Raw genomic sequence first — 24,806 nt, 5'->3', positions numbered from 1 at the left:
ATCCGTCGGTCCCTGAGTGTGCTTGGAATTGATGTCCCTGCCCATGACTCCAGGTTTCAAATCATGCTACGACTGCAGAGAACAGATATCCACCAAGGACCCGCGTGAGGGGTCTCTATGGTGTCTGGGCTCGGGCTGCGATGTGCTCTCATGCTCCTGAAGGCGATCGGGGCCAAGAGGTGAAGCTGGATGTCAATGAGCACCATAGGAAGTCGAAGTCCTCGAGGAAGTCACACTCCCTCTGCAAGTCGTGGGATGGCGGACACAGTCCTGCTCCCTAACGCTTTCCTGTAAGAGGTCACCTTCGCAGTCAAAGTTCTCCAATAAAAGAAAATTGATGTCCAACTGCAAACATAAACCGATCAGAGTGGGACTCGACCCCTTGCCGCCACATCTAAAAAGACTCCAGGGCGTCTTGTTGTGAGCTGGTCCCCCTCTAGGCCTCCAGTTCTCCTGGTCGCCCGAGTTTTCCAGGCCCTACGCGGCATTGTAGCAGATTGAAGCCTTAAAGAAGCCATGCTGCTGATTCTCTGTAATCCTTCTTCTGTTTCATGTGACCCTGGGGACTCACCTTGAGCCCCAAACCAACCCCTGTATTGGCTTCTACTCTTGCTCCAAGACTTGCTCCTGGTCCTTCCTTGTCAACGCCGGTACTGACGCTACAGTGCTGCTAGACGATCCAGTGCCGGAGCGGATGTTTACACCAAACCAACCCCAGCTCGACCAAAGTCATGCTGTCAGATTACAGAAGCACGACCGCCATCATACATCCTGAATCGGACCGATGTCTCCACCAGGACGTACACTCCGGCATAGGCTACATTAGTCATTTCAGATCTGGCGGGCTATAGTAGATGTCGTCAGATGTTTCGAACATGGGGTATGAAGGAAGGAACTGAAGAGCGAAGGTGCAAGTATCTAGAAGCTCTCAGTGGAATACATTGTAGGTTTTGGTGACCACTATGACTACTTTGGGTAGCTGTAGGTCAGGCAAGGGAGCTGGGGCCGTCACATTTGCGCAGAGCAGATAGTGGAAGGCAGCTGCTAAGAAGATATTGTCATGGCGTGCACGTTGCATTTAGCATGAGAGTGCACACTGGAGCCCTTCCTAATGTGGCCCGCAGGCCTTTCTTTGGCGGCTCCTTACGCAGTCATGTCAGGAGCTAACAAATCCTGCCCTAAGTTACCTGGCCTGCACAATGGGCCAATGAGAGCCGGGCCACTCTTTTCAGCAGCTGTGACCTTCTGATGACCATGGTCTGGATATTGCTATGGCTATTACGTTAAGCAACATTCCTCCTAAACTTGCGAGACATTGGATAGCAAATGCAGGTGTTAACCCCTCTGAAGCGGCGCAAATATCCCTCCCCAGTGCTGCGCTGTCCATTGGAACTAGTGCTGAATGGACGTCCAATGGTCGTGCGCAGCACTGGGGAGGTAGTGCACGCGACGACCATTGGACGTTCGCAGCACTGAAGGGGTTAAGAAAGGTGGGGTATCGATTAAAAAAACAAAACTGTAATTTGACCTAAAGGACAGATGCATTCTGGCTCAATTAATGTAAAAAAACAAACAAAGCAATACCTTTAAATGAACATGTACCTCCCAGCTAATGCTCACCAATGCTTCTAGGAGGGAACTGAGAAAAGTATTAATGCTGATAATGAGCACAGCTTGCTTGATCCTGGAGGTTGCCACCTGCCCTTTGGCCTTGTTATAGAGACCAGCAGCAATCAGCAACACAACTATAAATACTGTTTTACGTGATCTATGGAGGTTATGTCCCTTTGAATCTTAGAAATAAACATGCTGCTGGCTTGGGGTGGACCACTGCCTCTGAAAAATGAGGTGGTGCGTCAGAAGTGAGAATTTCTGCTGCAGGATGATAAGGGTGAGCCGCTGCTTGCGGGAGTGAGCCAATGCCTGCGGGGGTGAGCCAATGCCTGCGGGGGTGAGCCAATGCCTGCGGGGGTGAGCCGCTGCCTCTGGAGTGTGAGCCGCTGCATCTAGGGGGTAAGCCCTACCTGCAGGGGGTAAGCCAATACCTCTGGGGGGTGAGCGGCTGCCTCTGGAGGGGTGAACCTCTGCATCTAGGGGGTGAGCTGCTGACTGCGGGGGGTGAGCTGCTGCCTCCAGAGGGGTGAGCCGCTGCCTTAGGAGGGGTGAGCCGCTGCCCTTGGGGGTGTGAGCCGCTGCCTGTGGTGGGTGAGTAGCTGCCTGTGAGGGGTGAGTAGCTGCCTGCAGAGGGTGAGCCGCTGCATCTAGAGGGTGAGCCACTGCATCTAGGGGATAAGCCGCTGCCTGCAGGGGGTGAGCCGATGCCTGCGGGGGGTGAGCTGCTGCATCTAGGGGGTGAGCGGCTGCCTGGGGGGGTGAGCCGCTGCCTGCAGGGGTGAGCAGCTGCCTCCGGAGGGGTAAGCCACTGCATCTAGGGGGTGAGCTGCTGCCTGCGGGGGGTGAGCTGCTGCCTGCGGGGGTGAGATGCTGCCTCTGGAGGGGTGAGCTGCTGCCTTGGGGGGGGGGGGTTGAGCTGCTGCCTTGGGGGGGGTGAGCTGCTGCCTTGGGGGGGGGGTGAGCAGCTGCCTGGGGGGGAGGGGGGAGGTGAGCTGCTGCCTGCGGGGGGTAAGTAGCTGCCTTTGGAGATGTGAGCCGCTGCCTTTGGAGGGGTGAGCCGGCTGCCTGTGGGGTGGGGAGGGGGTGAGACGCTGCATCTAGGGGGTGAGCTTCTGCCTCTGGAGGGTTGAGACGCTGCCTTCGGAGGGGTGAGCCACTGCCTTTGGATGGGTGAGCCACTGCATCTAGGGGGTGAGCTGCTGTATCCGGAGGGGTGAGCCGCTGCCTGCGGGGGGTGAGCTGCTGCCTGCGGGGGGTGAGCTGCTGCCTCCGGAGGGATGAGCCGCTGCCTGCAGGGGGTAAGCTGCTGCTGCGGGCGTGAGCCGCTGCCTGCGGGGGTGAGCCGCTGCATCTAGGGTGTGAGCCGCTGCCTGGGGGGAGAGGCGCTGCCTGTAGGGGTGAGCTGCTGCCTCCGGAGGGGTGAGCCACTGCATCTAGGGGATGAGCTGCTGCCTGCGGGGGGTGAGTTGCTGCCTGCGGGGAGGGGGGGGGGGTGAGCCGCTGTCTGCTTGGGGGTGAGGTGCTTCCTGCGGGAGGGGTGTGGGGGGGGGGAGTGAGCCGCTGCCTGCGGGAGTGAGCCGCTGCATCTAGGGTGTGAGCTACTGCCTCCGGAGGGGTGAGCCACTGCATCTAGGGGGTGAGCTGCTGCCTGCGGGGGTGAGCCGCTGCCTGCGGGGGGTGAGCTGCTGCCTGCGGGTGGTGAGCTGCTGCCGGCGGGGGGTGAGCTGCTGCCTCCGGAGGGGTGAGCTGCTGCCTGCGGGGGCGTGAGCCGCTGCCTGCGGGGGGTGAGCTGCTGCTGGCGGGGGGTGAGCCGCTGCCTGCAGGGGGTGAGTCGCTGCCTGCGGGGGGTGAGCTGCTGCCTCCGGAGGGGTGAGCTGCTGCCTCCGGAGGGGTGAGCCGCTGCCTGCGGGGGGTGAGCCGTTGCCTCCGTAGGGCTGAGCCGCCGCTGCCTCCGGAGGGGTGAGCCGCTGCCTCCGAAGGGGTGAGCCGCTGCCTGCGGGGGCGTGAGCCGCTGCCTGCGGTGGGTGAGTAGCTGCCTGCGGGGGGTGAGCCGCTCGGGGTGAGCCGCTGCCTCCGGAGGGGTGAGCCGCCGCTGCCTCCGGAGGGGTGAGCCACTGCCTCCGGAGGGGTGAGCCGCTGCCTGCGGGGGCGTGAGCCGCTGCCTGCGGTGGGTGAGTAGCTGCCTCCGGAGGGGTGAGCCGCTGCCTGCGGGGGGTGAGCCGCTGCCTCCGTAGGGCTGAGCCGCCGCTGCCTCCGGAGGGGTGAGCCACTGCCTCCGGAGGGGTGAGCCGCTGCCTGCGGGGGCGTGAGCAGCTGCCTGCGGTGGGTGAGTAGCTGCCTGCGTGGGGTGAGCCGCTCGGGGTGAGCCGCTGCCTCCGGAGGGGTGAGCCGCTGCCTGCGGGGGGTGAGCCGCCGCTGCCTCCGGAGGGGTGAGCCACTGCCTCCGGAGGGGTGAGCCGCTGCCTGCGGGGGCGTGAGCCGCTGCCTGCGGTGGGTGAGTAGCTGCCTCCGGAGGGGTGAGCCGCTGCCTGCGGGGGGTGAGCCGCTGCCTCCGTAGGGCTGAGCCGCCGCTGCCTCCGGAGGGGTGAGCCACTGCCTCCGGAGGGGTGAGCCGCTGCCTGCGGGGGCGTGAGCAGCTGTCTGCGGTGGGTGAGTAGCTGCCTGCGGGGGGTGAGCCGCTCAGGGTGTGGCGCTGCCTCCGGAGGGGTGAGCCGCTGCCTCAGGAGGGGTGAGCTGCTGCCTGCGGGGGCGGGGGGGGTGAGCTGCTGCCTGCGGGGGGTGAGCTGCTGCCTGCGGGGGGGTGAGCTGCTGCCTGCGGGGGGGTGAGCTGCTGCCTGCGGGGGGGGGGTGAGCTGCTGCCTGCGGGGGTGAGCTGCTGCCTGCGGAGGTGAGCTGCTGCCTCCGGAGGGGTGAGCCGCTGCCTGCGGTGGGCGAGTAGCTGCCTGCGGGGTGAGCCGCTCGGGGTGAGTCGCTGCCTGCGGAGGGTGAACCGCTGCCTGCAGAGTGGTTGAGCTGCTGCGTCCGGAGGGTGAGCCAATGCCACACTAGAGCTGCAGCCTCTGGAGGGATGAGCCATTTCTCAAGGAGACAGGCACACACACACATGTGATTAGAATTCCAACACTGTGTACAACAAAAACTTTAAACGGCCCACGCACATTATAAATCATTCTGCCTTGTTTTGCTCATTTCATTTTCAAAGTTTGTGATGCTTGCCTTTTATTCATTTTTTAATTTTTGGTGACTTGATAGATTGACAACCAGCTGTTGTCATCTTTCTCTTTTTCAGGGAACTCTGATCCAGCACCTGAAGGAGCACATTCTACACGGAAACATGAGGAGCAGCGACATTATCATTTACTACACAACGGCAAGTGTTGGAAGCCTTAGAATGTGTATGTGGTGCATCGAGACCTGTGCATTTAGGACACCGTACAGTGCGGAGTGTCTCACTGACATTGTACTTTGCGTGTATCTAAAAGGGCTTAATGCCGTTGGCAATTGTATGTATGTATGTGGTTTATATTGTGAAGGCCTAGCTGAAAGGCAGCTTATCGCTTTATAGGGTGAAAGGCATAGATACAATCGGCGAGTGATTAGAGGGGCATCTGGGATCTGTAATTGGAAACGGGCTGTTACTGTGTTGGGATGTAGTGTTCTTTACAGAGGTTTCTTTTAGGATCTTTCCTAACGTGCTCTTGGTGGAGTTGTCTTTTAGGATCTTTCCTAAACTGGAGCTGGGCAAGAGCAGTTCTTATGGAGACCAGAGCTTTACAGAGAAGTCTTTTAGGATTTTCCCTAAAGTGGAGCTGGGTGGAGGTCTCTTTTAGGATCTTTCCTAAAGTGGAGCTGGGCGGGGGCGGTCCTTATGGAGACGCGAGCTTTACAGAGGTGTCTTTTAGGATCTTTCTCAAAGTGTAGCTGGGTGGGGGTGTCTTTTAGGATCTTTCTCAAAGTGTAGCTGGGTGGGGGTGTCTTTTAGGATCGTTCTCAAAGTATAGCTGGGTGGGAGTGGTCCTTATGGAGACCAGAGGTGTCTTTTAGGATCTTTCCTAAAGTGGAGCTGGGCGGGGGCGGTCATTAGGGAGTCCAAAGCTTTACAGTGGTGTCTTTTAGGATCTTTCCTAAAGTGGAGCTGGGTGGAGGCGGTCCTTATGGAGACGCGAGCTTTACAGAGGTGTCTTTTAGGATCTTTCCTAAACTGGAGCTTGGCAATGGTGGTTCTTATGGAGACCAGAGCTTTACAGAGGTGTCTTTTAGGATCTTTCCTAAAGTGGAGCTGGGTGGAGGTGTATTTTAGGATATTTCCTAAAGTGAAGCTGAGTGGAGTTGGCTTTTAAGGTTCTTTCCTAAAGTGAAGCTGTGCGGGGCGGTCCTTATGGAGTCCAGAGCTTTACAGAGGTGTCTTTTAGAATTCTTCCTAAACTGGAGCTTGGCAAGGGCGGTCCTTTTAGTGATAAGAGCTTAACAAAGGTGTCTTTTAGGATCTTTCTTAAAGTGGAGCTGGGTGGAGGTGTCTTTTAGGATCTTTCCTAAAGTGGAGCTGGGCGGGGGCGGTCCTTATGGTGATGCAAGCTTTACAGAGGTGTCTTTTAGGATCTTTCTTTGGGTGGAGGTGTCTTTTAGGATCTTTCCTAAAGTGGAGCTGGGTGAAGGTGTCTTTTAGGATCTTTCCTAAAGTGGAGCTGGGTGGGAGTGGTCCTTATTGAGACGAGAGCTTCACAAAGGTGTCTTTTTGGATCTTTCCTAAAGTGGAGCTAGGTTGGGGAGGTCCTTATGGAGACGAGAGTGTTGTCCTGAATCTTGGGTTCTTAGATAAAGATGGTTAGTTTCTTTTTGGCACTTCTTTGTCTCCATCCGATACAGGGCTCCTGGTCGTAATGGCGGTATAGATGATGCAGCTGGGTTTGTAGATAGTGCAGGCTGGCAAAGGGAGTCAGTGTTGTTCCATCAGGAGGAAGGTGTTGTGGTCATACTTCTTCAGGCCTTAGTTGAGAATTGCTGCAGCCTATATTAAGCCCCAACAACAAGAGGCAGTGTGGAGCCTGGGATGATGTAAGTCAGGGCACTGTCACCATCTAGATGCAAGAGCAAGAGGGCTTGAACAGAGGTTCTGAAGCTGCTTCCTATGGGAATGGTTTCAACTTCTTTAGCACAGAGAGCTTGTACCATGCTGAGCACTTTGAGCATGAGGTCGGTTTCCAAGGTGAAAGGAGTTGTAGATTGTGATTAGTGTACTGTGGATCTGACATGTCTTTGCTTTGTGTACCTGTCAGGATGTCTTAGTTGTTTGTGCTTGGTGCAGCTTGTATCCGACCCTTGATTCACTCTAAACACCGTCCTGGTTGTCTCACTGGTTATCTCAGTACAAGGCTGATCTTTTTGTAGTTCAGATCTGTTGCCACCTGTTTGAGGTCTCGCTGAAGCACTGTAATCAAGAGATGTGTACTTTGTGGCCATAGATCGACAGCAGACATGCTTGTCAAGTATAAGTGAGTGGCAGAAGGGTGAGTGGATTTGTTGGTGGTAGACCAGGAATCAGAGCAGATCTTGGTCCAGTATGATGAAAAAATGCAGAGTCTGGAACATTGTAAGTTGTTGGGTGGGAGAGGGGAAGGATGTGTGTGTGTGTGCTTGTGTGTGTGTGTGTGCGTGTGTGTGTTGGTGCATAGTGCACGATTAAACACATACTTGTCAAGGTGTTTCATAGAAATGCTGAGTGTGAAAGAGTTGTGTGTGCTTAGTATAGCTGGGGCTTGGGATCAGACTAGCACCTAGTCAGGAGGAGGCTGATGAGGTGGTGTGGTAACTGGTAATCCATTGTCGTATGATTGGTTGGTTATAGTACAGTTTGTTGTTGGTGTCTTTGCTGTGGCCTTCTATAATGTATTATTGTGCTGTAGTGCTGTGGCACGGCTGTGTTTGCAGACAGAAACAGTTATATGATTTAATTAGAACTGCTCAGGATGAGATTTTTGTCTCTGTGTCATGTCTTGTAGGCTGGCTGGATGATGTGGAACTGGCTTGTGTCCGCGCTCGCTACGGGTGCATCTCTGGTCTTGTATGACGGGTCTCCCCTGGTACCATCGGCCAATGTGATGTGGGACCTAGTCGACCGACTTGGGTAAGTGGGCTATATTCACCTAACTAGCTGGTTGGAGGAAAGTCATCCTTTTTGCCCTGATCACCCCCATTTTCTGAGTAATACTGGTGGTAACTAACTCTAACTATGCCCTGGGCTCTGCTAACCAGGCCCATAGCCAGTGCTCAGATTAAAAGGTATATAGTAATTAGGTTTAATTGCAGTTGTTACTGACAGCCTAGCTGCAAGTCCCTAGTACATGGTAGGGTTAGAGGCCCACCAAATTCACTGCTGTGTTGTCTGCTTTCATTTTAAAAGTCAGTCATGCTTTGCAAGCTGCTTTTAAATTTCAACTTTTTGAATTAAAGGTACTTTCAAAGAATCCAACTATCTTTTTTTTTTTTACATATGTCACCCCTAAGGCCTACCCCAGGTGCCCCCATGGTAGGGTGCCATGCAAAAAATAAGCAAGGTTGTTTTAAAAGATGTTTTATGTGCCCTGGTGAGGGAAAACCGCCAATTTTGGTTTTCCCCATTTTAGCTCCATAGGCAAACATGGGAATACTTTAATAAAGTATAACTATTGACTGCAATTAACTAAAATAGTATTTGAAGAACTTAAAAGATTGGTAATGATACTTCCAACAACTTGCCACTGTTTAATTTATCATAACTAGTAAAGACACGCTATAGAATGTTTTTTTCTGGGAGCCAAACCCAGCCTTCTAGCAGCCTCTCCTGATTGGCCAGTCTTTTTTTTTTTTTGAAAACCTTTATTGACATTTCAACCAAATACAAGTATGGGCCTACAACCCCCGGGGCTGGTCGCTAAGCAGTTAGATTAACAGAGAGCAATTTTAATCACATGCAGCACCTCGGGGAGCAGAATCACCATGCTAGCGTACTCTTGGTCTCCGTACAGCACAATTAGAAAAACAGGATATAAAAGGTTTTCATTTTATAATATAAGATGGAAGGATCAGGTGCCGAACAATTTCCGATCAGCAAAAAATGGCAGGCAGAATAGTAAACGTGTCAACAGTAAACAGTAATCGGTCAAAGCAATGGCGCTGAAACAGGCAGTTCAGGATGTGAAGGAATATTACGGTCCATTCGCGCCTGCCAGTCACCTGCCCTAAGACCCAGAGAACACCACGAAAATTGAGGCACAGATGAAAAAGCAGTGATGGATACCGAAGAAACCCACTGCACTGACCCAGAAAAGGAAAAAGACAAAGAAAGATAAGAGAAGAGAAAAAAGGCCATAGAAACAAAATAAAAACGAAAAATCCCCTCCCCCAACCCCCCACCCTGCGCCCCCGCAGATGACTACGGCCCCCCACCCCCAGCAGTGTGCCTGTTGCCCAAGAACCAAACCCGAAATATAGAAGAGACAGAGAAAAAGGAGAAAGAAAAGAAACCCCACCCAACGGGGAAGTGGAGGAGGGCGATAGTCTATGCGCTCCCGGTGTCTCCCCCCCGCCCTAACAAAGGGGGCCCCCCTAAGCCAACACAAATAAAGTTGTCCACCATACCAAAATACCCCGGGGGAACAACAAACCCCCCGCCCCGGAATCCGTCTGTTAATGAAGCAGTCCCGTTACCAATAGATCCATCATAAACAATTCAACCCACAATCTCAGCCTTGGCCCCGTCTATCAAAGTTGCTGAGTCCCTCGGATAAGTATAGTCCCATCCCCGGAAAGTCAAAAGTCACACAAAAGCAGCCGGGGCTTGGGCCAGCAAATGGTAGAGGAATAGCAGATCCCAACGCACACGGCTTGCACAAACGATGTCCCTCCCCGTCTCCGAAGCCAAGCATCGTTACATCCGCCATGTTGGGAGACCGATTGGGGAGGGGGTGCGACTCATTCCGATACAGAGTAAAATGTGGGCCAACAGTGTCCAGGATGGGGGAAGCAGTGAAATGTTCCGATAACTGTGGGACCGATGTTTCCGAGAACGTGAGAGAGTCACCAATCTCAGCACACACGATGAGTTCCATTTCTTCGGGGGCAGGCACAGCTTCCAGCACCGGGTCCAAACGCGCCACTGGGGCGCCCAACAGGAGACAAGTCGGCCGCCGGGTCTCAAAAATCAGGTCAGGGCTTGCTCCCGGTCCTACGATCCCATCTGCGGCCGACAGCCAATAATTGACCTGGGCCCTCACCGTCGCGTGAAGCGCCGCAAGTTCCGCCATTACCATCCGCAAGGAAGGGCCACATTGAGTCAGTTCCGCCAAGGTCCATACTTCCGCAGGCATAACGATGCCCACGGAGAGGCGCCTTCTCCGGGGCAGGATACGCCGGAGCAAAGGGACGGGCCAACAGCCCGCAGCAACGCGTGGCGGGACCCCCACCCCGGGGCACCAGCAGTGCTAGTGCCGGGCCTCCGGGCCAGGGCCCCCCGCTACGCAGCACCGCGCGCCACCCGTCACCTCACCTCAGATACAGCACCAGGCAGCAGATGGTTGCAACGTAATCCAGGGAAATTTGCAAAAGTTCCAAGGACCGGGCACAACCACCCTCCTCAGTCCGTTGTTGTTCACTTTGGACCCGGGTAGATCAGCAATCGAGACCCCGGCTTCCAGTCTGGGTTAGGCCTCAAAACACTTTCGATGTTACTTCACCCCAGAACATCAGAAAAAGTCCGTGGGCACACCATCGGGGTGCCGACTAGTTCACCCACACGAATCCGGGGCAGGAGATCAGGATATTCAACAGGATAAGCGAGCGTAGGACGGAGGTCAGCGGAGCCGGGAGACTATGCGCCCATCTTGGTTGGTGTCGTAGCTCCTCCCTCCTGATTAGCCAGTCTTGACTGGCTGAGTCAAACTGCTTTGATGAGGACAGGCACCCGCAGGGCGTGCACCAGCAGCATTCGTCCATTGAGCCATGTGTCGCAGCAGCAGGGCGTTCTTGCATTAGCCTGTGCTTCCCCTCTTGATAGACATGCACCTCACTGGACAAGCACCCTCTGGGCGTGCCCCCTCTGGGCGTACACCCGCTGGACAAACAACTGTGGGCATGCACTCTCTGGGCATGCAATAGCTTGGCGTGCACTCACAGGACTCGTCCATTGATCCATTTGGGATGCTGGGATGCTCATTGGGTTACTACGCGCTTTACAAAACCTTTAAATAAATAAATAAATAAATTTGTCACAGTAGTATTGCGTTCTTGCATTAGCCTGTGTGAGAAGTTGACCTGGCATATGCTGTCCACTAGTATAGTGGGCACCTTGCACCAGTCCAAACGACCCTTATTGATGGTAGGTTTAAAGACAACCTATATAGAAAGCTATCCTAGTGGTAGCTGTGGAGAGCAGCCTTCAGGCTAAGTCTTAAAGGAATGTAAAGCAGCTTGTTTTACCAGTCTATAATCTCATGAATGGCCAAATGAAAGGAGAACCACACCAGGTATATATATAAAAGATATGTATTTTTTCTAAACACATCCCTCTAGTCTCTTTATGGGGCTAGAGGCAAAAGTACATAACATAAACGTATTTAGCACACAGTAAATTAGCACAATATATATAATTAGCCCTAGGGGTGTCACAAACCATATACTAAAAGTGGTATAAGAATCAGGACCAACATAGATACAAGGCCTAGAGCCTTTAGAACCGCTGGGGCCACCAGCAACCGCCCAAGGTAGTGACACAGGGGACCCACAGGAGATGCGTGCAGTGTCTAAACACAGCCTCGAATCACCATTAACTTCTTTGAGTAAAGTCGCGGTTGAAAAATTACAGATAAATGACACTTAGAAGAGGACTTGGAGCAAACCCCTTTAGAACTAGGTAGTTCTAGAGTCAACACCCACGGGAGCACCGGAGTACTCATGTTACCTCACCCAGGGAAGCCAGATGCATAGGTGTCTTTTGGTGTCTGGTTTTGTTGTCGTTTTCAATGGTTATCTGCTGCAAGGTGCTGCTAGCAAACAAGTCGAAAGTGTCTGGGTGCATCCAAGGGTGGATCAAAGATCTGAAGAACCTGAAAGCAGAGGGGACGGAGTCTGGGTCACTAGCCAGTGACCAGGAAGGCGATGAGAAGATGCCAACCGATGTCAGGTGATTTCAGGTGAAGGTGAAGCTTGACTCTTCAGCCACGAGGACCAGGAGGCGTCGAGGTCGACCAGGAGCTGGATTCAAGCTGTCCCACGAAGGATGTCTAGTGCTGCCGTGTCAGTTTCCGGATTGGACCCAACAAGCCTTGGCAACAGCAACCCACACAGAAAGCAAAGATTGGCTTCTATGCAGACCAGCAAGGTCTGAGTGACTCACCCTTAGGAGGGGAGTCAGGGCACATCTGGAGCAACCAGGAAATCCCAAGAAACAGTTACCTTCGTGGGGACCCACCAGTCGACGGACCAGGAATCGCGAAGGAGCCTCGAGAAGCGGGCCCACGGAACACTCGTGGAATGTAGGCCCACAATCTTTGGTTCAAATGGTGCTCGCGGCATGGACTACAAGTAGCCCAATGCACAGCTTCGGGAAAGCTTGGGAAATCGATGCACTTGCAAATGTTTTTGAAACGCACGGCCTGGCGTCATGGTCCCTCCGGACGTGTACAAATACCTCCTGACCCTCCGCAACCAGACCCGGCGATTCAGGGAACTCGCCAAAGCCAACCTTGAGGCCAGTCAGGAGGACATGAAGAAATGGTACAATCAACATTCCTCCTCCATCGAGTTCGAACCAGGCCAGCAAGTATGGGTGATGTCTCCAGTCGAACCTTGTGCCCTGCAAGACAAGTGGACAGGACCCTTCAAAGTGATAGAGCGCAAGGGTCCTGTCACCTACCTGATAGACATGGAGTCCCCCCGGAACCCGCTCCGAGTCCTCCACGCAAACAGACTCAAACCCCACTTCGTACGCTCGGAGCTCAGCCTCCTCATGGCAACAGATAGTGGGACAGAAGAAGAATCCGAGCCCCTCCCGGACCTACTGAGGACCCGTGAAAAAGATGGCTCCGTGGACGGGGTCAGGCTCTCCGAGGCCCTGTCCCCGGAACAACACCAAGACTGCCGGGCTCTCCTGCTGCAATTTTCGGATCTGTTCTCCCTCACCCCAGGGGTCACCCCCTGGTGCCTCCATGACGTGGACACCGGGGATAGTCCGCCTATTCGACACAGGGCGTACCGAGTGCCAGATCGGGTGCGCACCTGCATCCAGGACGAAGTCTCCAAAATGCTGGCGCTAGGAGTGATCGAGCCCTCTGACAGCCCCTGGGCCAGCCCAGTCGTACTGGTCCCCAAGGCTGCCGCCCCGGGCGTCGCCCCCGAGCTCTGGTTCTGTGTAGACTATCGGGGCCTGAACGCTGTTACCCGAACCGACGCTCACCCCATCCCCCGGGCGGATGAGCTGATTGACCGCATGGGGGCCGCCCGCTACCTGAGCATCTTCGACCTAACAGCGGGCTACTGGCAGATCGGCCTCACCCCCAGAGCCCAAGAGCGATCCGCCTTCTCCACCCCGGATGGCCACTACCACTTCAACGTGATGCCATTCGGCATGAAAAACGCCCCAGCTACTTTCCAACGACTCGTGAACAAGGTGTTGGCGGGCCTCGAAGAATTCAGCGCCGCCTACCTGGACGATATCGCTATGTACAGTCGTCACTGGGCCGACCACCTTCACCACCTCCGAGAAGTCCTGCACGCCCTCCAGCAGGCTGGCCTCACCATCAAAGCCAGCAAATGTCAGATCTGCCAGGGGTCTGTGACCTATCTCGGACACCAAGTAGGGAGCGGTCTGGTGGCCCCCCTTCAGCTCAAAATCGCGGCCATCCAGTCCTGGCAGCCTCCTGTCACCCAAACCGAGGTCCGAGCCTTCCTGGGGCTCACCGGATACTACAGGCGGTTTGTAAAGGACTATGGCAACATTGTGGGGCCCCTCACAGAACTCACCTCCAAGAAAAACCCCAAAACCGTCAACTGGACTCCGGACTGTCAAGCGGCCTTCGAGAAGTTGAAGGCCACCATGTGCACCGCCCCCGTGCTCCAGGCCCCCGACTACAGCCGGGAATTCATCGTCCAGACGGACGCCTCCGATCATGGCGTCGGGGCAGTACTCTCGCAACTCAACGCTGAGGGAGTCGATCAGCCAGTGGCCTTCATCAGCAGACGCCTTCTGGCCCGAGAGCAGCGCTGGAGCACCATCGAGCGGGAGGCCTTCACAGTAGTATGGGCCCTCAAGAAGCTCCGGCCCTACCTCTTCGGTACCCATTTCAGGGTACAAACAGACCATAGACCCCTGCAATGGCTGATGCAGATGCGGGGGGAGAACCCAAAACTGTTGCGATGGTCCATCTCCCTGCAGGGGATGGACTTCACTTTGGAGCATCGCCCTGGCCAAGACCATGCCAACGCAGACGGCCTGTCACGCTTTTTCCGCCTCGGCGAGGAGAGTACCCAGGAAGATGGGTGACTCTCCCTGCCTTCAGCTGGGGGGGACGCATCTTGGACAGACCTCGTGCACGGGCCGCTTCCTCCCCGCATGGGAAGACCCGAACACCGGCTCTCCCGGTGTCACCAGAAGAACCACCCCGACAACCCACAGAAGCAACCTGCAACCCGTCCCCAACGGGACGCCTGCTCCCGAACACCACGACATCGGCCGGCCCGGGCCTCCTTCAGCAGCAATGCCCCGGCTCCGCCGCCATCTTGGACACTGCACCACGAGGCCGCGTGGCCTCAGCTCGACCCCAACCCAGGGCCTGGCCAGGCCCCGACATCGAGGCACCACCATCTACCCGGGAGGTGAAGAGACCACTTGGCAGGTCAATGGGAGAAAGGAGTGTCGATGGCTCTCCCCCGCCAGGTGCCGATCGCCCCCAGCCTCCCCGGGCGCTGGCTCCACCCCCCCTGCTGGGTGTCTGGACTCCCTCATCCCGGACCTCCCGACCTCCAAGTGCGAGGGTCCAGACATCAAAGGAGACCAGACCTATAACTGGGGCAGCTCCAGAGCAGGAAGGCAGTTGTATCCTGGAGTCGAGAGACACCTTGAAGAACTCATCCTTGACGGACTGCTGGCGCTGCCGCAGCCCGGCCTTGTGAATCATCGATCCTGCCTGCTGGCGCTGCCGCGGCCCTCTGCAACCTACACCTTCGTCGGGACCTGCTGGCGCTGCCGCGGCCCCTCCTTGTGAACCATCACTCCTGCCTGCTGGCGCTGCCGCGGCCCTCTGCAACCTACACCTTCGTCGGGACCTGCTGGCGCTGCCGCGGCCCATCCTTGTGAACCATCGTCGGGACCTGCTGGCGCTGCCGCGGCCCATCCTTGTGAACCATCGTCGGGACCTGCTGGCGCTGCCGCGGCCCATCCTTGTGAACCATCGTTCCTACCTGCTGGCGCTGCCGCGGCCCTTCTCAAGTGAGACTTGTCATCCTAGCCGGCTGGCGCTGCTGCGGCCCGACCTTCCAGATTTCCGAGCTCGAGGATTGTGAGCTACCCATCTTGCCACCCTTACCAGACCGGTACCGTGACTGTCCCGCTACCGTTTCCCCATCAGAGACTAGAATTGAGAGGACCCTCGTGTCCGACCTCACTGTACCGTTGATACCTCTGCCTTAAGAATCGTATATAAAGAGTGTTGACCTAATCCTTGTGTGGTGTCCATCTGTGGGGGGGAAGTTACTTGTCTGTACGATCGCTGGAGACGGCCCTCACCGGAGGCCTCTCCCCCTGTCCTCGGCCGACCCTCCAGGTCCCCGTCTAACAGCATTGTAAATGACAATGCCTTTTTCTTATGTGTTTTAGAAAAACCTACCAGCAGTGCATAAACACACACTTCGTATTTATAGTCGTCGTTTACGAGAAGCAAGGCTGGCAGTATCTGCGCCTCTTATACTGCCAGCCTTGCTTCTCGTAAGCAAAGACTATAAGTACAAAGTGTCTTTTTTCTGCACTGCTTGCAGGTTTTCAAAACACATAAATAAAAGGCATTGTCATTTACAATGCCAATAGCACAAACTCTCAGAAATGTGAGACCTATTGCTTTGCACATGCTTGTTTAGCCATACTGTCTGGAGGATGGAATAAAGAATAGCTCTCCTACCAGGCAGGCATTTTTAATTTCACTTAGAAACTCCACTCCTATTCTGCCACCATTTGGCGCATACTCCTCCGTGCTCTAGCATATTTCACAGGTTGCAGCACACCCCGTTCCGCAGCGGAACAGGAGGAACCCTATGATGAAGCATGCCACCAAGGGCCAACCCTGGCGGGGGAGAGTTATATCAAGAAAGCCCAGCGCTTTTTTTCTCACCCTGTGCAAGGTTTAGCACACTATTAAGGCGGGCTCTATTTTTATTGAGATATGTATCTAGGGGGACAAGCCTCTCTGGGAAACTCCTCTTTTTGCCCCCTTTTTTGATCTATCCCAATAATGACATCCACTCTGAAAGGTTTAAAGAATACAGATCGGGTTTTATGTGTGCGGAACAATTTGAGGCGCTGTAACCAAGCTCTTGTCCCTGTGTCCATGCGGCAGCCTTCTAACCCTGCGGAAGGACGAGCTCCAGCATTTCAGCGTCCGTCCTCTTCTAGGTTTCTTTATATGTCCGTTGCTTTTTCCAGGCGTTGTGGAGCGGAACCGTCAACCCTATCAGAAAAGGCCCTTCATTTCTCGAATGTAAATGTAAATGTAAATGTAGAATACTTGTAAAGCGCACAGCTGCCCCAGCAACGGGGCGTCCCGGCGCTGTATAACGCTGTGGAACCCTTCCTGGCTCTCCCTGTGAGGCGTCCACTCCTGGGCACCCCCAAGGTGGAGGCCAGGCATCCTTAGCGTTGTGGGGGCTGTTGTGGAGATTAAGCAAGCTATTGCCCAGAGTTGCAGCGTGGGACCCATGATTAGAGTAGGCGCCGAGGCGAGAGAATTATCGAGTCCGCGGACATTAAGCCCAAGACCCTGCCGCGTCGGGAATTGAACCCTGGTCCCCGGGCCTGATCTCTGCTTCAGGACCTGCCGCTTCTAACCAGTGAGCCACGCTTCTCCAGAGTTGTATACGTGTGCCACTTGAGCCCTTCAGTGTCTGAAAGCCGGCCTGCTGGACTGTCCATCCAGACAGCACCATGTGGTCTCCCAGACTGTGTTTTTGTCCCATTTACTGCCCCGTCAAGGGAATGGGAGGGCTTCACAAATGGTTCTGACCTGGCACAGTGTACACTTGACTCTGTGATCTTGGCGGTGTCTGGATAATTATGAATGCTTGTGTTTAAGCTGCAGCGCGTGCAGAGGTACATGGTGTGAGTTGGATGATATAGCAAGTGAGGCTCGGAATATAAATACAAACTACTGTGAAAATAGCTATAGACTAGCAGACCCAGCTGGCTGGCCTGTAGGACTCATTAACATATTGCTTTCGCACATGTGGAGTCCATTTAAAACTTAAATCCGCAGCCGACTAGTGTGCGATGCTCCCGTCTAAGGGTCCATGTTAATGTACAGGTGTGTGGGTAGCAGACGGTACAGATCAGGAACAGTCTGACTAGCTGGGCGTTTACTGTCTAGATTTCCATTTTTCTTGGTGGATATCACTGTCGAGGTGGTTAGTGCTGGGGTCAAGGGGCTCACTGTTCTACATCTTTCGGGAGTGTGCTGCTGGGAGGGTCATACCAGCTTTTCTTTCTCATTGATGAGTCTCACCCCCTGCAGCCCCTTGGGCTGGTCACCCAGGGTGTGCTATTCAGAAAAGACATGTTGTCTCAGTGCTCCAAAGGGGCCCCAGGAGCTGAGCACTGAGCGTCTGGTATTCAGTAATGCGCTGCTTGGAGGGCGGTGTTGGCTTTGTACCCGATAGGGGACCGCTCCGCCCCTGGAGCTGAGCACTAGGGGTCTGATATTCAGTCAGTAAAGCGCCTCTTGGAGGGCGGTGTTGGCGCTGTACCGTGTCTCACTCGCCCCCTGGCCAATGAACTGCTCCCTCTTTTCTGTTTTACAGAATTACTATCCTGGGAACCGGGGCCAAGTGGTTAGCAGTGCTGGAGGAAAAGAACCTCAAACCACGTAAGGCTTTGTGTTTGCCTGCTCTGTGTGTGCCTAAACTCTTGTGGGCCTGCTCCTGGTTTATGCACTGTGTTACTGCTCCTGTTCTGTATGTGTGTGTGTCTGGTATATGTATGCCTGCTCCTGTGCTGTGTTCTCTGTGTTCCTGCTTTGAGTGTGCCTTCTCCTTTGGCTGTGGTGTGTGTGTTTGTACATGCCTGCCTGCTCTGTATTTGTCATATCTGGGCTGTGCTCTATGTGTGCTGGTGTGCTTCTCTGTTGTGCATGCTATATGTGTGCCTACATTTTTGTACCTGCTTTATGTGTGCCTGCTTCTTTGGAGTGTTCAGTATGTGCTCATGTATGTCCAGGCTCTGTGTGTTCTTGCACTGTGTGTGCCAGCTCCTATTCTGTGTTCTGTGCATGCCTTTGTGGGGCAGTGCTCTCCACTCCCTGCTCTGTGGGTGTCTCTTCTCTGTGTGCCTTCTCCTGGTCTGTGCTCTCTGTGTCCCTGCTTTCTTTGTACCAGCTGTTGAAATGCGCTGTATGTATGCCTGCTTCTGGCCTGTGCTCTGTATGAGCCTGCTCCTGGGGTGGTGCGCTGTCTCCTGCTCCCTGTCTGTGCTCTGCGAGTTCACTCACAGCCCGCACACCCCATAGGTTCACTCACAGCCCGCACACTCCATCGGTTCATTCAGAGCCCACACACCCCATGTGTTCATTCAGAGCCTGACACCCCATGGGTTCATTCAGAGCCCACAAACCCCATGGGTTCATTCAGAGCCCACACACCCCACAGGTTCATTCATTTACAGCCCACACACCCCATGGGTTTATTCTCAGCCCACACACTCCATGTGCTCATTCATTCACAGCCTGCACACCCCATGGGTACATTCACTATCCACACACCCCATTGGTTCATTCATTCAGAGCCCGCTCACCCCATGTGTTCATTCAATTACAGCCCGCACACCCCATAGGTTCATTCACAGCTCACACACCCCATATGTTTATTCACAGCCCACCCACCCCATGTGTTCATTCACAGCCCACCCACCCCATGTGTTCATTCACAGCCCGCACACCCCATAGGTTAATTCCCGGCCAGCACACCCCATGGGTTCATTCATTCACAGCCTGCACACCCCATGGGTTCATTCACAGCTCACACACCCCATGGGTTCATTCACAGCCTGCACACCCCTTGGGTTCATTCACAGCCCGCACACCCCATGTGTTCATTAACAGCACACACACCCCAAAGGTTCATTCACGGCCCGCACACCTCATGGGTTCATTCATTTACAGCCTCCACACCCCATTGGTTCATTTACAGCCCGCACACCCCATAGATTCATTCACAGCCCGCACACCCCATGGGTTCATTTACAGCCCGCGGACACCATGGGTTCATTCACAGCCCGCACACCCCATGGGTTCATTCCCAGCCCGCACACCCCATGGGTTCATTCACAGCTCACACAACCCATGGGTTCATTCACAGCCCGCACACCCCATAGGTTCATTCACAGCCCACACACCCCATAGGTTCATTCACAGCTCACACACAGCATCGGTTCATTCACAGCCCTCACACACGGCATGGGTTCATTCATTCACAGCCCGCAGACATCATAGGTTCATTCACGGCCCGAACACCTCATGGGTTCATTCATTCACAGCCCGCACACCCCATAGGTTCATTCACAGCTCACGTACCCCATGTGTTCATTCGCAGCCCGCACACCCCAGGGTTTCATTCACTGCCCGCACACCCCATGGGGTCATTTACAGCCGGCACACCCCATGGGTTCATTCACAGCCCACACACCCCAAAGGTTCATTCACAGCCCTTACAGCCCATGCGTTCATTCACAGCCCAAACACCCCAAAGGTTCATTCACAGCCCTTACACCCCATGGGTTCATTCTGAGCCTGCACACCCCATGGGTTCATTCCCAGTCCCCACACCCCATCGGTTCATTCACTGCCCGCACACCCCATAGGTTCATTCACATCCCACACAACCCATGGGTTCATTTTGAGCCCGCACACCCCATTGGTTAATTCATTCACAGCCCTTACACCCCATGCGTTCATTCACAGCCCAAACACCCCAAAGGTTCATTCACAGCCCTTACACCCCATGGGTTCATTCTGAGCCTGCACACCCCATGGGTTCATTCCCAGTCCCCACACCCCATCGGTTCATTCACTGCCCGCACACCCCATAGGTTCATTCACATCCCACACAACCCATGGGTTCATTTTGAGCCCGCACACCCCATTGGTTAATTCATTCACAGCCCACACACCCCATTGGTTAATTCATTCACAGCCCGCACACCCCATTGGTTAATTCATTCACAGCCCGCACACCCCATGGCTTAATTCACTCACAGCCCGCACACCTCATGTGTTCATTCATAGCTCGCACACCCCATGGGTTAATTCATTCACAGCCCACACACCCCATCTGCACACCCCATGGTTCATTCACAGCTCACACACCCCATGGGTTCATTCACAGCCTGCACACACCATGGGTTCATTCACAGTTCACACACCCCATGAGTTCATTCACAGCCCACACACCCCATGGGTTCATTCGATCACAGCCCGCACTCACGGCCCGCACATCCCATAGGTTCATTAATTCATAGCTCGCACACCCCATAGGTTCATTTACAGCTCACACACCCCATGGGTTCATTTACAGCCCCCACACCCCATTGGTTCATTTACAGCCCGCACACCCCATGGATTCATTCAAAGCCCGCACACCCCATGGGTTCATTCACAGCCCGCGGACACCATGGGTTCATTCACAGCCCGCACACCCCATGGGTTCATTCACAGCCCGCACACCCCATGGGTTCATTCACAGCCCGCACACCCCATAGGTTCATTCACAGCCCACACACCCCATGGGTTCATTCACAGCTCACACAACCCATGGGTTCATTCACAGCCCGCACACCCCATAGGTTCATTCACAGCCCACACACCCCATAGGTTCATTCACAGCTCACACACAGCATCGGTTCATTCACAGCCCTCACACACGGCATGGGTTCATTCATTCACAGCCCGCACACATCATAGGTTTATTCACGGCCCGCACACCTCATGGGTTCATTCATTCACAGCCCGCACACCCCATAGGTTCATTCACAGCTCACGTACCCCATGTGTTCATTCGCAGCCCGCACACCCCCGGGTTTCATTCAGAGCCCACACACCCCATGGGTTGATTCACAGCTCGCACACCCCATGTGTTCATTAACAGCACACACACCCCAAAGGTTCATTCACTGCCCGCACACCCCATGGGGTCATTTACAGCCGGCACACCCCATGGGTTCATTCCCAGTCCCCACACCCCATCGGTTCATTCACTGCCCGCACACCCCATAGGTTCATTCACATCCCACACAACCCATGGGTTCATTTTGAGCCCGCACACCCCATTGGTTAATTCATTCACAGCCCACACACCCCATTGGTTAATTCATTCACAGCCCGCACACCCCATTGGTTAATTCATTCACAGCCCGCACACCCCATGTGTTCATTCATAGCTCGCACACCCCATGGGTTAATTCATTCACAGCCCACACACCCCATCTGTTCATTCATTCACAGCCCGCACACCCCATGGGTGCATTCATTCACAGCCCGCACACCCCATGGGTGCATTCATTCACAGCCCGCACACCCCATGGGTTCATTCACAACCCGCACACCCCATGGGTTCATTCAGAACCCACACACCCCATGTGTTCATTCATTCACAGCCCGCACACCCCATGGGTTCATTCACAGCCTGCACACCCCATGGGTTCATTCACAGCCCGCACATCCCATAGGTTCATTCACAGCCCACACACCCCATGGGTTAATTCATTCACAGCCCACACACCCCATGGGTTCATTCACGGCCCGCACACCCCAGGGTTCATTCATTCACAGTCTGCACACCCCATGGGCTCATTCACAGCCCACACACCCCATGGGTTAATTCACAGCCCACACACCCCATAGGTTCATTCACAGTCTGCACACCCCAATGGTTCATTCACAGCCCGTACACCCCATGGATTCATTCACAGCCCGCACAACCCCTGGGTTCATTCACAGCTCACACTCAGCATCGGTTCATTCACAGCCCTGGCACACGGCATGGGCTCATTCATTCACAGCCCGCACACTCCTAGGTTCATTCACGACCCGCAAACCCCATGTGTTCATTTATTCACAGCCCGCACACCTCATGGGTTCATTCACAGCCCACACACCCCATGGGTTCATTCAGAGCCCGCACACCTCATGGGTTCATTCACAGCCCACACACCCCATGGGTTCATTCAGAGCCCGCACACCCCAGGGGTTCATTCACGGCCCGCACACCCCATGGGTTCATTCACAGCCCGCACACCCCATGGGTTCATTCACAGCCCGCACACCCCATGGGTTCATTCAGAGCCTGCACACCCCATGGGTTTCATTCAGAGCCCGCACACCCCATGGGTTCATTCAGAGCCCGCACACCCCATGGGTTCATTCATTCACAGCCTGCACACCCCATGGGTTCATTCACAGCCCACACACCCCAGGGGGTCATTCATTCAGAGCCTGCACACCCCATGGGTTCATTCACAGCCCACACACCCCAGGGGTTCATTTACAGGCCACAAACCCCATGGGTTCATTTACAGGCCACACACCCCATGGGTTCATTTACAGGCCACACACCCCATGGGTTCATTTACAGGCCACACACCCCATGGGTTCATTTACAGGCCACACACCCCAGGGGTTCATTTACAGGTCGCACACCCCAGGGGTTCATTTACAGGCCACACACCCCATGGGTTCATTTACAGGCCACACACCCCATGGGTTCATTTACAGGCCACCCACCCCATGGGTTCATTTACAGGTCGCACACCCCAGGGGTTCATTTACAGGCCACACACCCCATGGGTTCATTTACAGGCCACACACCCCATGGGTTCATTTACAGGCCACACACCCCATGGGTTCATTTACAGGCCACACACCCCAGGGGTTCATTTACAGGGCGCACACCCCATGGGTTCATTTACAGGCCACACACCCCATGGGTTCATTTACAGGCCACACACCCCATGGGTTCATTTACAGGTCGCACACCCCAGGGGTTCATTTACAGGCCACACACCCCATGGGTTCATTTACAGGCCACACACCCCATGGGTTCATTTACAGGCCACACACCCCATGTGTTCATTTACAGGCCACACACCCCAGGGGTTCATTTACAGGCCGCACACCCCAGGGGTTCATTTACAGGTCGCACACCCCAGGGGTTCATTTACAGGCCACACACCCCATGGGTTCATTTACAGGCCACACACCCCATGGGTTCATTTACAGGCCACACACCCCATGGGTTCATTTACAGGCCACACACCCCAGGGGTTCATTTACAGGTCGCACACCCCAGGGGTTCATTTACAGGTCGCACACCCCAGGGGTTCATTTACAGGCCACACACCCCAGAGGTTCATTTACAGGTCGCACACCCCAGGGGTTCATTTACAGGTCGCACACCCCATGGGTTCATTTACAAGTCGCACACCCCAGGGGTTCATTTACAGGTCGCACACCCCAGGGGTTCATTTACAGGCCACACACCCCAGGGGTTCATTTACAGGTCGCACTCCCCATGGGTTCATTCAGTCACAGGCTGCACACCCCAGGGGTTCATTCATTCACAGCCCACCCACCCCATGGGTTCATTCACAGCCCGCACACCCCATGGGTTCATCCACAGCCTGCACACCCCATGGGTTCATTTACAAGTCGCACACCCCAGGGGTTCATTTACAGGTCGCACACCCCATGGGTTCATTTACAGGCCACACACCCCATGGGTTCATTTACAAGTCGCACACCCCAGGGGTTCATTTACAGGTCGCACACCCCAGGGGTTCATTTACAGGCCACACACCCCAGGGGTTCATTTACAGGCCACACACCCCATGGGTTCATTTACAGGCCACACACCCCATGGGTTCATTTACAGGTCGCACACCCCAGGGGTTCATTTATAGGCCACACACCCCATGGGTTCATTTACAGGCCACACACCCCATGGGTTCATTTACAGGCCACACACCCCATGGGTTCATTTACAGGCCACACACCCCAGGGGTTCATTTACAGGTCGCACACCCCAGGGGTTCATTTACAGGCCACACACCCCAGGGGTTCATTTACAGGTCGCACACCCCAGGGGTTCATTTACAGGTCGCACACCCCATGGGTTCATTTACAGGCCACACACCCCATGGGTTCATTTACAAGTCGCACACCCCAGGGGTTCATTTACAGGTCGCACACCCCAGGGGTTCATTTACAGGCCACACACCCCAGGGGTTCATTTACAGGTCGCACTCCCCATGGGTTCATTCAGTCACAGGCCGCACACCCCAGGGGTTCATTCATTCACAGCCCACCCACCCCATGGGTTCATTCACAGCCCGCACACCCCATGGGTTCATCCACAGCCTGCACACCCCATGGGTTCATTAACAGCCCGCACACCCCATGGGTTCATTCACAGCCCACACACCCCATGGGTTCATTCACAGCCCAAACACCCCATGGGTTAATTCACAGCCCGCACACCCCATGTGTTTATTCACAGCCCACACACCCCATGTGTTCATTCATCCACAGCCCGCACACCCCAAAGGTTCGTTCACTGCCCGCACACCCCAGGGATACATTCTCTACTAACACACCCCATGGTTTCTTTAATGGCCTCCCATGCTTAGTTTTAGTTACTTCACCTCATTTGTCCTCTTTTTCTTCAGGTGAAACCCATAACCTCCAGACTCTGCACACCATCCTGTCCACTGGGTCGCCTCTGAAGCCGCAGAGCTATGAGTACGTCTATCATCACATCAAGAGCAGCGTCCTGCTGGGCTCCATCTCAGGTGAGGAGGCTTGGGCGGGGGGCTGAGGGGAGAGATCTCAGACAGGGCAGCTGTGCTCTCTCACTTTATGGGCACAGTGCATGAGAGTGATCTTGACACCCCCTCTCACATCTCTTGGTGTCTGTGC

At 54.8% G+C, this 24,806-nt stretch overlaps 1 protein-coding gene across 2 annotated transcripts in view; it reads left to right on the top strand.

Moving 5' to 3' along the window:
* The window catches only part of AACS (acetoacetyl-CoA synthetase), a 324,332-nt gene that overhangs the window by 246,774 nt on the left and 52,752 nt on the right, over positions 1-24,806 (top strand). For both annotated transcript variants that reach the window (XM_086942682.1, XM_086942681.1), the window contains 4 exons: positions 4,904-4,984; positions 7,614-7,738; positions 17,647-17,711; positions 24,557-24,679. In XM_086942682.1, coding sequence (XP_086798808.1) covers positions 4,904-4,984; positions 7,614-7,738; positions 17,647-17,711; positions 24,557-24,679 — 394 coding nt within the window. The remainder of the gene's footprint in view (positions 1-4,903; positions 4,985-7,613; positions 7,739-17,646; positions 17,712-24,556; positions 24,680-24,806) is intronic.

This window comes from Lissotriton vulgaris, chromosome 11 (genome assembly GCF_964263255.1).
Source record: "Lissotriton vulgaris chromosome 11, aLisVul1.2, whole genome shotgun sequence".
In the NCBI taxonomy this organism is placed as follows: domain Eukaryota; kingdom Metazoa; phylum Chordata; class Amphibia; order Caudata; family Salamandridae; genus Lissotriton; species Lissotriton vulgaris.
The sequence above is the reverse complement of the archived record's forward strand: the minus strand, read 5'-3'. Positions and strand labels throughout refer to the sequence as shown.